The 16,246-nt window shown below is 38.8% G+C and overlaps 2 protein-coding genes across 4 annotated transcripts in view; one reads left to right on the forward strand and one right to left on the reverse strand.

Annotated features, from left to right (window-relative positions):
• The window catches only part of bmp7a (bone morphogenetic protein 7a), a 23,792-nt gene extending 16,946 nt beyond the window's left edge, over positions 1-6,846 (forward strand). For both annotated transcript variants that reach the window (XM_053227066.1, XM_026935341.3), the window contains exons 3-8: positions 765-948; positions 3,591-3,739; positions 3,863-4,078; positions 4,235-4,311; positions 4,461-4,571; positions 5,518-6,846. In XM_053227066.1, coding sequence (XP_053083041.1) covers positions 765-948; positions 3,591-3,739; positions 3,863-4,078; positions 4,235-4,311; positions 4,461-4,571; positions 5,518-5,667 — 887 coding nt within the window. In that variant the 3' untranslated portion in view covers positions 5,668-6,846. The remainder of the gene's footprint in view (positions 1-764; positions 949-3,590; positions 3,740-3,862; positions 4,079-4,234; positions 4,312-4,460; positions 4,572-5,517) is intronic.
• LOC113539537 (uncharacterized) lies at positions 6,350-14,103 on the reverse strand. 2 transcript variants are annotated; one of them, XM_026935340.3, is made up of 3 exons: positions 13,983-14,103; positions 8,495-9,865; positions 6,350-7,144 (listed from the first exon to the last, which is right to left on the reverse strand). In XM_026935340.3, exons 2-3 carry the CDS (start codon positions 9,638-9,640, stop codon positions 6,860-6,862), a joined length of 1,431 nt encoding a protein of 476 aa, XP_026791141.3. In that variant the 5' UTR covers positions 9,641-9,865; positions 13,983-14,103; the 3' UTR covers positions 6,350-6,859. The 2 variants fall into 2 exon arrangements, with proteins under 2 accessions (XP_026791141.3, XP_034170004.2); XM_034314113.2 differs by lacking the exon at positions 13,983-14,103 and having other exon boundaries at positions 8,495-9,963.
• Between the last annotated feature and the right edge of the window lie 2,143 nt (positions 14,104-16,246).

Raw genomic sequence — 16,246 nt, forward strand, 5'->3', positions numbered from 1 at the left:
TTTCAGAAAACGTTTCGAGTAGAACCTGTTAAGAAAGCTAGCCATCCAAACAACTCTTAAGGAAATTCCTTATAAGGGAAACCCTTATAAAAAAACAGTTGTCCCTCGGCACCCCTTAGAAAATACGTTCCATAGCAACAAAAAAGCTTCATTGGTTTGTCTCTCTTGTTCCCTAAAAAAGCGTTTTCATTTCAGAAAAGGTTCTAACGTAGAAAAAGCTGGAACAAGTAACCATCCAAATATGCCTTAATTAAAAAAAATAAAATAAAATAAAGAATGTAATTTTAAAAAGTCAGAAGCCATTTTCGATTATACCCTCTTAAAAAGTTCCATCTAGCACTATAACGAGTTCTTTGGTTTGTCTCTCTGGAACAGGTTCTATGTAGACAAACTTTCATTAACCATTCAGAAGAACCCTTGAACACAACAAGTTGTAAGATTGTATGTTTATAAGTCAGAAAATCCCACATACCCATTTTGAAAAAAGTTCCATTTAGCACCTGAAAATGAAGAGTTTTCATTTCACAAAAGTTTCCAAGTTAAACTTTTTGAGAAAATTGGAGTTGTTTGAATGGTCTAAAGGAACTTTTTTAAATAAGAATTTGAAAGTCTGACGAGTAATTCCCCCTGTACTGTAGTAGAGAACATTGTTCCTCTGGGGGAAGCCTTATAGATTCTATGTAGAATCCTATAAAATAATTTTTCTCGTTTAAAAAGAGGTGCAAGTAAAACTTCTTCGTTTGTGTGTTGTTCTCTATTCTTAGTTGATCCTGAAGAAGACCCGCATATGTTCCATCAGTTCCACCGATTTGATCTGTCCCGCATTCCCGAGGGAGAAGCCGTGACTGCCGCCGAATTCCGTGTCTACAAGGACTTTGTGCACGAACGCTACGAAAACGAGACCTTTCACGTCAGTGTGTATCAAGTGCTCCGGGAATACGATGACAGGTAACCGTGCAGCTGTGGACTGAACTTTGTGTGTGTTTAGATTATTTTAAACATGTTTGTGATGCTGCTTTTTCCAGTCGGAGATGTTTGTTTGTCTTATTCTTGTCCTGAATAGTCGACCCAGTGTGTGAAGTCAGCATGCAGCTGTGTTGCGTTAGAGTTTTATTAGAGTTTAGTGTGAAAGCCTGAGAGAAAGACTGGGTGAACTGTGCGAGATGAAACATGTGCTGCCGCCCACTCAGTCTGGGTCTGAAAACGCACACACGCACACACACGCACACACACTGATGGGCCTGCCCGATGGTAGGTGTCCAGTGCCAGGTCTCCCACTGAATTCCTGCCGCTGATTTACAGCACAGCTGTTAGCACGCCGGCCATTACAAAGCCATTACTGTCAGTTAGTGAGCTGTAGAGGCTTGAGCAGGAGAGAAACTCGTCTATCTCCACCATCTACACTCGCATAGTCTGTCTTTTCATCTCCAGCCATATCTCCAGTCTGATCCCAGTGTTCCTTCTGAGCAGCACGTTCTCAATTCTCTCTAGCTCAGCCTCTGTGTTTTATTTCCTTTCACTCACACACACACTCTACATCAGCTCCACACTCAAACTCCTTATCAGCCCTCTGGCAATGTGAATCATCGCTCGTACACCTATTGTGATGCAGACGCGTCACGCAGACAGACGCCGTCTACCCGGTGCCCCCCAGGGGGCTGAAACCCGACCCGCAAACATGCCATTTGTTCCTCAGATCAGCTCCAGTATCTCTCCTGAATCAGACAGGAATTTTAATCTGCGATAAGAGACGTCCCAATTTAGTGAGGTTGATCTGGGACATGATGTAGAGGGCAAGCTGTGGCCTGTCGACTGACTTTTGTGATGTTTTCTGGTTTATTTGTTGACAACACAAAGTCATCACAGCTCATCAGACACACAAGTGTCTACTAGTCACATAGAAGTCATGAAAGCTGCTAGTGATTAGAGTCATTATGTTTTTTGGGACCCAGGATATGGGTTGTGCTGACATCAAGCCCTGTTAATTATAATTCTGCGGTCGTGGCATGACACGATGTTTGTTTTACTGTCGCACGAAAGAATACGAAATGAATAGACAGTACGCTATATGGCCAAAAGTATGTGGACACCTGACCATCACACCCATATCTGTTGCCACAAAGCAGGAAGCACAAAGTTGTATAGGATGTCTTTGTGTGCTGTAGCATTACAATTTCCCTTTACTGGAACTAAACCTGGTCCAGCATGACAATGCCCCTGTGCGCAAAGAGGGGTCCATAAAGACATGGTTTACCAAGGATGGAGTGGAAGAACTCGAGTATGCTGAACAGAGCCCTGACCTCAACTCCACTGAACACCTTTGGGATGAATTAGCACTCCAACTGTGTCTCAGATCTCCTCACCTGACATCAGTGCCTGACCTCACTGATGCTCTTGTGGCTGAATGAACACAAATCCCCACAACCACGCTCCAAAATCCAGTGGAAAGCCTTCCCAAAGGATTACAGCAAAGGGGACTAAATCTGGAAAAGCACATGTGGGTGTGATGGTCAGGTGTTTTGGCCATATAGTGTAGGTGCTGTAGATGTCTTTTGTGCCAATACAACCATTTTTTTAAAAAAAGTTTCTCAAAAAAGAATTATTTTTGGCTAACATACGTTACAAAAGTATTTGTTCTTTGATTGAAATTCCAGTAAAATAAAGCAAGTGGTGCTCAAATTGGCAATTTAAATCTATTTCCATTTTATATATTTATTTAAATATATATTTAATTATATATTCCTCAGTTAGAAAATATTATATCTGTATTTTCATTCTTTATTAAGTACAATTTTATATAATTTAATATTTTATATTGTATATTTGATTATATACACAGCAGCTCATACATTTTTGAACTTTTTTTTTTTTTTTTTTTTGCATTTTATTAATTACCCACATCAAGTGTCGCATCAGTTCTACTAGTCAGATCTTTATATTTAAGGATTTGTTCACTGTCCACTAAACAAGTGCTTGTTTGGTGATGCACTTAACGTAAGCCGAGATTTGTCATGCAGTTGATATTAACAGATTTTGTAAAAAAAAATGCGAGGCATTTATATCTACCTAACATGGTCTGATTTATAATAATTTAACTTTAACCCATTATTTGAATAGGGTTGATGTAAAATGTTAATACAAGAGGTTTAAAAGAACTTTAACTGGCAGTGTATGTATGTGCAGAAAGACGAAAAAGAATATTTCACTGAGAATAATTTGCCCTTCTTTTTTTGTAAATATTTGATATTAGAAATGATCTTAAACTGTGTAAATAACGGTTTTGCACTAGAGAACCTTATTTCTCCCTTAATATATATCATTTTACTGCATATTTCTATAAGGCATAGGATTAAGGGTAGAATGATATATAACGTTTAAGCAAAGCCGCTGACACTTAATTGCTTGGATTATACGATCTCTGAATTGCAAGTCTCTTGGCTAAAGGCATTTGCTAAATGAATCCGTGTGAATGTAAATATTTATGCGCAGTAATAATGTAAAATGAAACGCTTTTGAACACAAAAAATATGAGTTGCCTTTGACCGACATGTTTATATATGCGTGTATGTTTGCCTGTGTGTTCCTGGCAGGGATTCAGATCTGTTCTTGCTGGACTCGCGGGTGATTTGGGCTGCAGAAGAGGGCTGGCTGGTTTTTGATCTCACAGCTACCAGTAACCACTGGATTTTGCACCCGGGTCAGAACCTGGGCCTGTTGCTTGTTCTGGAGAGTGCAGATGGTGGGTTAAACCTCCTTCTTCTCCTCCTCTTCCTCTTCCTTCTCCTAATTTCAGTATGCTATTTTTTAAGGTCTGCGCCGGAATGCTAGCTGAACGGTTCTGTCTCTCTGTTTCCCGCTACAGGTGACCGTGTGAACCCCAGGGTTGCAGGGCTGGTGGGCAACCAAGGACCCCAGAACAAGCAGCCATTCATGGTGGCGTTCTTTAGAGCTACAGGCGTCCGTTTGCGTAGCGTTCGCTCAGCTCCCGCACACAAACAGAGGAACCAGAATCGCCCAAAGACTCCTAAACACACACCGCCTTCCAGCCAGGAAGCCCTGAGGTTGGCCGAGGCCGCAGGTAGTGTATCCGATGTTGGTCTGAATAAATCACATGCACTAACATACAGTAGTTGGTGATATTTTTTTTATATACAGATGAATGATTATGGAGTGGAGGTCTGCACATTTAATCTTTTTTTTTAATGCAAATCTTTTTTTTTTTTTTTCTAAACAGAGAACGTCAGTGTGGACCCAAAACAGGGCTGCAAGAAACATGAGCTGTATGTCAGCTTCAGAGAACTGGGATGGCAGGTATAATCAAACACATGAAAATCTCTCTCTCTCTCTCTCTCTCTCTCAGAGAGGACAACTTGAGGATAACACATGTTCCCCTTTTTTACCCCACCCTTCCTTTATTTTCTTCCTTCATAATCTTTCTCCATCTCTCCCTGTGTATCCAGGACTGGATTATTGCCCCAGAAGGCTATGCTGCATACTACTGTGAGGGCGAGTGCGCCTTCCCTTTAAATTCCTACATGAACGCCACCAACCACGCCATTGTGCAGACTCTGGTAAGTTCACCACAGAGTGTATTACATAATCTACACAGCAAAGCTGCACTAACTACTCTTACTATAGCACAGCACTGCATAACAATGGTTCAATGTGTGCTCAAATATTTATAATCATCTATGAGCAGCTGTTGACTATATTCATTATTTAAATATTTCTCATACCACAGTGCAGTTGAATTCTTCATTCTGAGTCTGTTTATTAATTTTCTATAGTAATTCAAATCACAAGTTTATATTAATGTGCTTTTTCTAATATGTTACTGATTCTATAGTGACAACATGCACAGGAGCTAGTATGTGTGTTCATTGATTTAGTAAAGTTTTCTGTAAGAAGTTTATTTAACATTCTTGGAAGGAGTCTTCAGCGTTAGCACTTTGTAAACTCAGACGTAAAGCTGTAACTGCCATGAGAAAGCCTTCTGGATGGAGGGCTTTGTGGTTTCAGGTTTATCGGTGCCATTACATGTGGCATTTTTTAACTTATTAACTTTAAGAAAGAGAAAAAAGATAGACTGGTGAGGGAAGGGCAGTTTATAGCTGTTTTGATGTAATTAATGGCAGGACATAACGTTTTTTGGAGATTCCACAACATTAAATGTAACTATAAATGATAAAAAGTATGATGTCATTCTTTAATAAATTCAAAAATGTTATCGTTGTCAAATTTCTGTGGTGTAAGAGGAATAAAACACCAGTAGGTCCCAGTAACAGTAACCCAGGCATTGATTATTGTCTAATAACAGCATGTCTTGTCATGTTTTATTCCATACGTACCATATAAGTGTATCTCATAATGCGATATCTCTCTAAGTGCAATAATATACTTTCTGCTGTATTTGACTGTTTACGTGTGTAACACATTACACTAATGGAACAGTATTAATTCCTGAAGGGAAATTGCAAAGTTTATCTTCTTTTATTAATTCCAATTTTTTTCTTGCAGGTTCACTTCATAAACCCAGACTCTGTCCCGAAGCCGTGCTGCGCCCCCACTCAGCTCCACGGCATCTCCGTGCTGTATTTCGACGACAGCTCCAACGTCATCCTCAAGAAATATCGCAACATGGTGGTCCGAGCGTGCGGCTGCCACTGACGGACACGCATACACTCGGAGGACAGAAAAGGAGGAGATCGAATTGAGGCCAGCCGTGCCTTCAGGAGCCATAGGTTTAATAGGACTCGTTATTAGAGGGAAAAGCGGTGCCCACGTGTTTCAAGTGTGTCACAACTGCAGCCAAGTAGAATGGGGGCTGCTTTCATTATATGCTGTAAAACTGAGAATGGTAAAACGTCCAGCAAAAGAGCACATGAAGAGATGTGTTAAATTAGCATTAGGCACACTTTCCTTGCTTGAGTCACTGGAGACCGGGTCAAAAACTATATCAGTGTGATGAACAGTGGGAAATTCTTTTCATATTTGGCGTACAGGAATCAAAGTGACGTAAAAGTGTTGTTTTTTTTCCCCGTCAGCTTCAAAGATTTACATGGGTGTAATTTATACATGCAGGTGTGTGAGTGTGTGCGTGAGTGTGTGTGTGTGTGTGTGCGTGTGTGTGTTTTCAACCCCCTTGTGGCTAAACCCCCATCCCACACACTGCATTTATCACACAGCCGAGTGTTCAGCATGTGTTAACTGCCGGCAACAGGACCATCACTTACTCCGTCCTCTCCTCTGAAGCGGGTCCAAAGCTGCGGGTGGCGGCCCGGACAGCAGCATGTGGTTCTCATCTGTGTTCTCTCTATAGACCGGATGATAAAGCAGCTAAATAGAACTGTCTGGATAGGGACAGGTGCAATTGATTTTTTTTTTTTTTCTGCAGAGAACTGGAATTCTACAGCTGTTCTTGGTCATGCGAATGTTATTATACAACAGAGCTTACGGAGACTCGCAATAATGAGGGAATACAACCTACAAGTCCAGATGTTTTGGAGAAATGGGAGATGGGAGTCTTTTTAGAACTTATATTCCCATTTGTCAAGTTGATCATCAAACGCATAACTACAGTCAGATGGGGATTGACTCTTTTATTGCACAAATCCAACAAATATTCTTGCCTTAGGACATTAAAAACTTTTTTAGAAAATGACACAATTAATTATTTTATTCAACTGTTGGTATTTTTTTTTTTTTTTACAAAACACCTAAGTGCAATTTCATAGTAAGTCGATCTATAGAAAATATGACAGTTTTTTTTTTGCCCCTATCATCATCTTTTCATTGTGTAAGCGGTTGTATATAGTTATATTATAAAATAAACTTTGTAACTCTGTCGTCCTGTTTGATATTATTGTACGTTTCTGAGTTCTGGGGCTGAACTGTGTCTCCTTCTCAGTTTACTCGGTTTTGCTCCCTCCACACGGTTCAGAAATCCGACGTCACCCACACCTGTGCCAGGCCGAGTCGGCTCAGCAGGTGGAACTGGTACAGGTGTTAGTGCCAGGCACATGTCCCCCAGGTGCAGCTGTTGGCAGTGCAGGCAACAGAGATTAGCGGTTCTGTCAGGGCTGCAAGAAGACCAGCCACGACCGCACACAAAGAACGGGTACTCCTCACACACCTCCAGCGAGATCTGCGAAACACACCCAGGCTTTATTGTTATAGCAACCAGACACTCACTTAATGTGGAATGTAATGAATAAGGGCAAACATGCAGCTGTCACATTCTAATTCACATTTCCTATAAAGATCCTCAAGCTTTGTCATTGCCAAAGATCACACTTACAACATGTGCTAGGTTGCTGAACTTCAAGGGAATCATGCAGAATCTATTTGCCCTTTGGAAATAGCAGTGAATATCAGCTTAATTACTTCATGTTATTTAAAAACAATGAACATCAGGATAGCAAACAATTTTCTCATGGATACCAATCACTCACTCATAGCACTTTTCCATTAAACTAGCATGGTATGGAAACAGATAAGCAGTTTTGTGATTATTTCCAATGCTGGCTGATTTAAGTAACCATACTAAATTTGGTCAGGCAGGGTGCCAAGAATACAGAATATGATTGGAGCCAGGAATAGTGAAGGCCTTTAATTGAAGAAAAAAAAAAAAACAGTGGCTGCATCTTGCCTAGCACATCGCTGTAATACATTTCAATAATCAACAGTACATGGATACGGGAAGAACACCTGAAACCTTGCACAGTAACCCAAGCTTAGGATTAAACCAGGGACCGGGTTGGGATATATCATATTAAGCTTCAGTCTACCGACTTGTACAGCAAAATTCAATAGTCCTGTAAAATAACACTCTTATCCGGAAAGTTCCTTTTGTTTGGCTGCTTTGTTTTTCTGGTTAGAATTCAATGGTGCGTAAAAAGTAAACCAAATCTCGAAGCTCCTCCATCAGTGCTACACTTTTCAACAATTATCAAATAGCATTACATGGGTAATATTTACCACTCTACTTCTAGATCAGGGGTTGTGTGTACATATGTACAAAAATATATAGGTGTATTTGTTAGAGCCATGGATATCTCTATAACTGAACGTAGTGCCAAAAGAACATATGAAGTCTAAGCTGGCATTAATATACACTTACATGTTTTTGAGTAATTAAGATTTGGATAAAACTCATTCAGTTCAAGTAACCATTCAAAAAGACTGAAGTCTGAGAATGGTGGGTTGTGTTTTAACCATTGTAACAACATTTAAAAATCACAGACCCCTGACTGTGCTTCATAGACCACTCCCTGTGAAAACACTGTTCTTTTATAAAGGGAACTGAACACAAGAACTCACTCCAACAGGTAGTTCTGGATTCAGATTAACAACTGTACCATGCTGTATCATACTGTCCAGTGGAAAAGCACTTTCGAGGTCCCTTGGAAAATCTAAATCTCTATGTTTCAAAAGGGTTCCTAAAGGATTTTTCTTCTCCGCTAATTGTATTCTAACCATTGTTTTGTGCGTGTACCTTGGAATGGAGGTTATCCTCAACCTCTACCTCCAAACAGATCAGTCCAGGTTTATCAGAGCATGTGATCTTCTTCACAGTGAACCTCGTCAGACTTAACTCTGGGCATGACGCAGTACAGCACTCAAAATCTTCCAACTGTAAGTCCTCCACACGCTTCAGCCGACCCCCATCAAGCTCAATCAGAGAGCCCTCAAAAAAGCGTGTCAAAAGTCGAGAGGAAGGTAACGCAAGTTCTTGCTGTTCCTGTGTCTCTGATTTTTCACTCCTGGCCAGCAGAGGGTGCCCATCTCTCAGTGTCACTTCAGTCCCTGACTTTAGTTGCTCATTGCTGGAACAAGACTGGTGAATAACAGGAAACCGCTGGTGCTGGAGATCTTCTGTCTTGGCGGCTTTCATTTGTGATAAGCCCTTAAACTTGGAATAATATTTGTGTCTGGAAAGATCTGTTCCGGACTCAGCAAACTGACCAGAATTCTGCTTCATTCCCTCTCTTATGTAGTTCCTCTTCCTCATCCTCATATCATTTTTAGCACTCTCATTCTGTAGTTTCTCATCCCACTGAGCACCTCTCACACTCCCCACGTCAATCTGCCCCCTTGGGAAATCTTTTTGGAGAACGCTTCTGGTGCAATGAGACACCAAAGACCGAGGTACAGGCTTTATGATTTTTGGCTTGTACTGATTGGAGAACCATCCATAGCTTTTAAATAACAAATCTCTTTGTTCTGCAAGAGGAACGTAGCTCCAGTAGGAAGAAGCTCCATAAAAATCATGGACGCTCATCAGATCATTCCTATTATTGTTTGACACACCTAGTAGCTGTTCGCCGCCTTCAAAATATGGACCCCATGAAGGGAATGTACCATTGTCACCTAATGGGTGTAAAAGAACTTGGTTTGAGGCACAGCCAGCATCAGTCCACAGTGGATGATACGTGGCTGCGGATTGAAGATCTATGTAAGAGACGGTTGCTGGTTCCCGTGTCCTCCTGGATCTCCTGAAGTTATTCTGATTCCAGAAAGGAGAAGGTGTCTTGAAAACTGGCTCAGCTGGAGCTTCGTTTGAGTTATCTGTTGAATTCCTCTTCTTGGGTGGGAGGGTTTTAGGAATGGAAGGAGAACCCCTTAAGCCATTAGCTGCCATGTTGAGGCCAAGTATTCTAGCACATTACTTTCAGAGGGTGTGTTTTTCACATGTTGTCGCTAGTTCCTAAATAAAGTGTAAATGGCTGTAGTTCCATTTGATTAGTGTTTAATCCAATTTAGGGGAATTTATCCAGTCCAGATTTGAAAGGTCGTAGATTTCTAGGTTGACACATCAGTGTTCTTTGGGTTCGCCTCAGTGTGAAGTCCAAGACGTGTCAGTCTCCTGTTAGAGGACAAATGTGTTATTGCACCCTTTTTGATAAATGTATAAGCATTTTAGATACAGAAACATGTATACTCTTAAAGTAGAACCTCGCCACATAGTACTTCACAAAGTCTCAACTATCCAAAGAACCCCCTGGGGAACCTGTTTATTAAACAGTGTACATACAGGACTCCTACTTCTGATGTGTTTTTGGCTAAGCTAGGGGTTCTCAGCTCCAGTCCTAGAAACCCACTGCCCTACACTCTTAAAAAAGGTTTCCCAAGGATTCTTTGGATGGTTATCGGTCCAAGCTTTCTAAAGGGGTTCTATTTGGAAGCTTTTCTGAAACAAAATCCCTTCCCCAGAGGTTTCCCCAGGGCTACAAGCTGAAAAACTCTTTAGAGTGCTACTAGGAACCTTTTTTTAAGTGTACACTGACTTTTAAGTTCCCCCTGACCTCATCAGACATGGTTCAGTTCCTGAGGGAGTTGATAATGAGCTGATGAATTGGTTGTGAGATAAACACACGGTGGCCCAGAGATTAAAGTTCTGTGCTAGTGACTGGAAGACTGTGAAGTCAAATCCCATGAGTTCCAATGTTGAGCCCTTAACCCTCAAGTGCTCAGCCATATGCTTGGACTGTATTCTGGATCACTTTTAAGTGGCTTTGGATAAAAGCGTCTGCTGAATGAATAATTGTAGATGATGGGAGTGGGGAAAAACTCTGCGGATCAGTCTGCACACCTTGAGTTGAGAACGTTTTCTAAAGGAAACATGGTGAATTATGTGGTTAGGTGGCAATTACGCAATGAAGATTATGGACCAATGACAAAAAAAGAGTAGTATACCGAATGGGAAAAGTTTTTTTTCAAAATGTTGAATATAAAGAACTAAAGTTTGGGTTTCTGAAATACTCAATGGAAACGAGTCTTCAAAACTGAGATTCAACAGTAAACTGAGAACGAGGCAAGAACGGGTGATACTGCTGCACCTGAAAATCCCCACACTGATCACATTCATCTGGTCAACGAAGTAGCAAGTGTGTTGTTAGGAAAATAGCTCCAAAACAAGTGCTTTTATAACACTTTCATTGAGAGCTTTCAGTCCCCGACATTCTACAATGTGATACTTGATTAAAGTCTGCAAATTTCAACCTCGTCTCTTGTCTAAGAGTGTTACTATGGAAACAAAGTGCATATCACAGTCTATAGGAGGTTAAGAGTGAAATAACTGCAGCTCGTGCTAGAAGGTTAAAATAAAACGGCAGCAGGACACCTGTTAATTCAGACGAAGCCGTCTCTAGGCTGAACTGTACTGGCTTGTGTGTGGTGATGAAATTTATGGTTTCTATTTATAACAGCAAAAAAACCTTGCAATGTGAAAAGTTTGAGCTAACCTCACATTCAAAGGAAGTTTACAATCTTTATGTATGAATGTGGCGTATTCATTCAAATGCACACATCAATTATTGAAATGGCTTGAAAATCCCCAGAAGTCACTTTTAACCATTTATATGGAAATATTTTGAATATTAAGAATCTACAGGGTAACCAGAGTGCACTTCAAATCTAAACGAAGACAACAAATTGTTCACTAAGCACTGATGAGCACTGATTTTAAAAAAAACTTTACTGTTTTTTGTTGGAGTACCAACTCGTTGCACTCTAAAAAGGTTTTAGCTTAATAGACCCTGAGTTGTTTGGAATAGCATGGTGATATGTTTTTGATGGAGACTGCATGGCACTTTTTTAAGAGGCACCAACCTCTACAGTTTAGTCAAAGCATTGGAGGTTTTTGACCCATTGCTAAGGTGATACAGCAGCCACTTGAAAACTATGTTTTTGTTTTATTTATTTATTTATTTCAGCTGAAGCAGTGTTAACAAGATCCAAATTCAGCCATCACACAAGCCAATTCACTAAAGGGGAAAGGACACAGGATGTGAAAGACTTGCACTTTTGCTTTGCACTGAATGTATCTAGACATATTTTGCATGTGATGTGTTGATTAGTAGAGCTTTTAATTTTTTTAAAAAAGCTCAAAGAGGATTTAAATATAGTTTTTTTCTTGGTCGAATCGGCGTACTTGTTATAATATATATTTACTGTATATATTTTTGTTATTATGCGCATCATCTGACTTGGAGAAGACTACAGTAACAATTGTATAAAGTAAGGTTATACACTCGACCAAATCATAGCTAAATATTGACTCATCTGATATATGTTGAATCATTTATGTTGTTAGCATGAAGTCTTCCTATCCACCAACATATGCTAGGGTTTTTGTAGTAAAAATCAATTTTTTTTTCTGTGCTTCATTGGATTTTCTCATTAGCCATGTTGCCACCTCTGGATAAGAGCATCTGTGAAATCCTTTAAATGTAAATATAATTCCCCGGGATTAGATGTAGTACACAAAACATTCAGAAACTGCTATGCAAGTGCTTCTGAGATGTAGGAGATGAACATGGATACTATTTTGTAATATACTTCATCTTATTTATTTAAAAATGAGCTGATACAGAGTGGATGAAGGACTTCCATTTGTTAAATGATCTGTTTCTCAATAAATCTGTACTACTTCTGAATGTCGATCCATCTGTTTGATATAAAGGCAAAAAACGTAGTTTTTTTTCTTCAAGAAACAGAGAGAAAGAGAGATACAGAGACACAAAGATTAAAGCTTGTTAAACATGATATATAAATCAGATTACAAGACTTATTAAGGAAGACCGTGTGTGTGTGTGTGTGTGTGTGTGTGTGTGTGTGTGTGTGTGTGTGTGTGTGTGTGTTCTAATTAACCCTTTAAAGTCCTAGCTATTCATTCATTCATCTTAAAGCATATGATTCAGTAACTACAGTGAAACTAACAGGAAAAATCTGCAGTGATGAGAGGGATGAATATAAATCTGGACATTTCCTGAGAGTTTAAGAAGAATAACAGGATGCAAACACATAGCACCATGTGCCAGTACAGTACAGAGACAGTAGCATGCACTTTTCATGAGATTAAATCTGTTATACAGTATGTACTAACATCTAGCATCAAAATGCAAAATAGTGTCTTCTGTGCGTACGCTATGAAACCTGATTTAATGTGTATGATCTAGTTCAATATCAAACAAGGGACAGTCTAGCGACTGATGCATCTTCTTTATTTAAAAAAAAAAATTATTTACAAATGAAAATAATTGAATCCACAAGAAAAATTTTCAATTAGCAAACTAAGGATTCTAAGGAATGCAACATGATCAGAAAAACCATGAGGTTCCACGCCTCATCCTGACTTATGCACTCTGGCCACTAAAACTAAAAAATCTTTTTCTCTCATAAATCTCTTAAAGATGCAGTAAGCATTTTCATCTATTATTAAACATCATATAGAAAAGTGAAGCTAAGTGATCACCACTCAAGAAATGTGAAACATAATTTGTAAAGTTGAGACTATGTAAAATAATAAAGAAAAAAAAAACAGTATGTGTGAAATACAAATAACTGAAATTATTATAATCACTGTGTAAAAGTGGCAAGACTCATAAATCTTCACATGAAAAGGTGTGTGGCTCATAAATAATATTCACAAATCTATAGATCTTCATACAATTAAGTCTTATACTGAATTAATATACTGATAATATTCATCCCTACCCACACTGAACACTGTTACTACCACCAGACTGTATATTAAACAGCTATCTAAATTATATATGATAAATTGCTGAAAAACTTTTCAGCAAATTAAGTGTGCACAGAATGCTATCTTGGTGCTTGTAGAAAAAAAAGTGCTGACACAATTGCACAATAGTGTAGACACACACAGACACATGCTCCTGCACATCAGTGCATAAATGCATTCTCTTACCAAGAGTACAGATTTTCTCCATTTACACTGAGCCTTATTATTACTTAACACTCATTCATTTGTGTATTAAACACATATCCTATTTACATTTAGGACCTAATAAGCATGTTGTAACTCTCTGCACACTTTCAAATCTGAAATATAGGTGTGTACAGAATGCCATCTTGAAGCAATTGCATAACACACACACACACACACACACACACACACATACACACATATATATATATATATACACATACACACACCACTTTAGAAATGCATGCCCTACCTTGTTGTTCCCAGATGAACACAACGGTCTGGTCTGATGCAGCACCAGGAGGAAGTGCATAGAGTTTTGATGCAGACGTGCACACAAACTGTTATCTTTCATTCCTCCTACTCTCTCTCCCTCACTCTCTGTCTCTTCCTCTCTCTCTCTCTCTCTCTCTCTCTCTTTCTTTTGCTCTCTCACTCTCTCCCACTCTCCTCTCTCAGCTCACGCTATCCAACACCTCTCAGCTTGTGCCCTTTCTCTCTCTCTCTCTCTCTCTCTCTCTCTCTCCCCCTCCATCTCTCCCTACCACTCTCTCCATCACTGCAAACCGTATATTAATAAACATTAATGCAGTTTCACTAGTAGTGGGCGAAAAGCTGTATCGTGTGTCCACCATGTCCATGGTTTATTGCGTAATGTGTGTGTGTGTGTGTGTGTGTTTGTGATACATACATAACCATATATGAACACTTTCTTTATCATAATCACTGAGGTGCAGAAGACATATTTAGAATAATCACACATTAACGAGGCCAGTGTTGTTTAGTGACTGATGAATGTTGAACTGAAATGTCAAACACATCGTAACACATGGTACAATAATGAGAGATCAAAGTGTGTTACTCCTAACTTTACATCGTGCAATTTAGCTTGTGTGACTGAAGTAAAGCCCCCACACACACACACAGACATGAAGAGGGATTCTCTGTTTGAGTCATATCTCTGATCATCTGCCCACACACACACACACGCACACACACACACACACACACACAACTCGATGTAAAACGAGGTGTCTCCAGAGTGCTTGCATGTATGTGTGTGTGTGTCCGTGTGTTTGTGACATTTAAGCCTAATGCTGATAGTTATGTTTTGCACTGTGCCCACACATTTTAACAGCTGTGGTAAACTGTCTGTCTGGTCCCGAGTGAAAAGTCAGGGCAATTTGCAGAGCTTTATTTTGAAGATAAATTGACAAAGCCAACATGAATATTAATCACAGATGTAATTACTTTCATTTAAGTCTTTAAGAAAACCATGCCAGTCCCTGAATAAATGCTAAAATAAATGAAATATTACAGGTCATGAACATTACCAAGGAGACAAGCAATGTGTGTGAGTGCTTAGGTGTGTGTCTGTATGTGGGTGTGTGAGAATAAATGTTATGTCAGCAAAGCAGACAGGGTAGGGCAAGCTACTTTTAAATAATACACTTAGCTAGGCTAAGAATGAAAATAGCTACTTTAAACATTAGTTAAAATAACCATTGAAAGGTTTCAGTGTCTATAACCAAGCAGCAATAGAGAGATTTTTAATCCTCAAGTGTTTATTTCTCAGTTGTAGGTCACTTAAAAGTGTCTGCTAAGTGAATAAATGTAGCTATAAATGCTCTAAAATGCAAATGTTTACCACAGAGAAATGTAGTTCTAGGTACACTACAAACTCCATTTCATGAGAATGAAGCTACATGTATGACTGAATTTTAAAAAAAAATCTGTTCCCCTTCATTTATTTTATTTTATTTTGTTATGTGAGCAAGCTAATTTTAAGTACTTTACTATTTTTAAGTACTTACTATACTATTCTCCATAACTTATAGTTATGTTTCAAAAATATAGCTTCATTAAAGTGTTAATAACCATTAACGTTATGTCAGCAAAACAGAGTTGAGAAAGCTAATATAAAAATGTACTATAAAAATGTAGCTAAGCTACATGCTATTCTTCAAAAATGTAGCTACATTAAAGTTATTTAAAATTGCCATTAAAAGCTTTGTAAGTCTCGCCAAACAGCAAAAGTAAAGTTCTTAATCCTCAAATTATTTGAAAAAAAAGTATCTGCTCAGTGAATAAATGCTGACATAAATGGAAAATGGAAATGTTTACCTCAGAAAAGTTTAGGTAGCTAAACTACAAGCTGCATGACATGACTGAGGTAAATATATATAAATGAAAAGGTTCTCCTTTATTTTATTTCATTTTTCAGGTAAGCTACTAAACTTTTTCTACAAAAGTCCTTTAAAAGCTTTACACATCTAGACAAAGCAGCAAGAGATAAGGCTCTTAATCCTTGATTTATTTGATAACAGCATCTATTAAATGAATAAACGTAGATGTAAATGTAAAATGTAAACATTTAGAAACTTTAGAAAGCTAAACTACAGGCTACATGACAGGACACTGAAAGTACATCTATGACTGAGGTTAAAAAATAAATAAATAAATAAATAAATAAATAAAAATAAACCGACAAATCAGTTCACCTTTATTTTTTAAATT

Source organism: Pangasianodon hypophthalmus, chromosome 20, assembly GCF_027358585.1.
Source record: "Pangasianodon hypophthalmus isolate fPanHyp1 chromosome 20, fPanHyp1.pri, whole genome shotgun sequence".
NCBI classification, from domain to species: Eukaryota; Metazoa; Chordata; class Actinopteri; order Siluriformes; family Pangasiidae; genus Pangasianodon; species Pangasianodon hypophthalmus.

Excerpts from the sequence above, each read along its gene's own strand:
- LOC113539537 (XM_026935340.3), bottom strand. The coding sequence starts at position 9,640 with ATGGCAGCTAATGGCTTAAGGGGTTCTCCTTCCATTCCTAAAACCCTC. Across the intron at positions 7,145-8,494 it reads AGGATAACCTCCATTCCAAG|ATCTCGCTGGAGGTGTGTGA; the intron begins GTACACGCACAA and ends TGTGTTTCGCAG.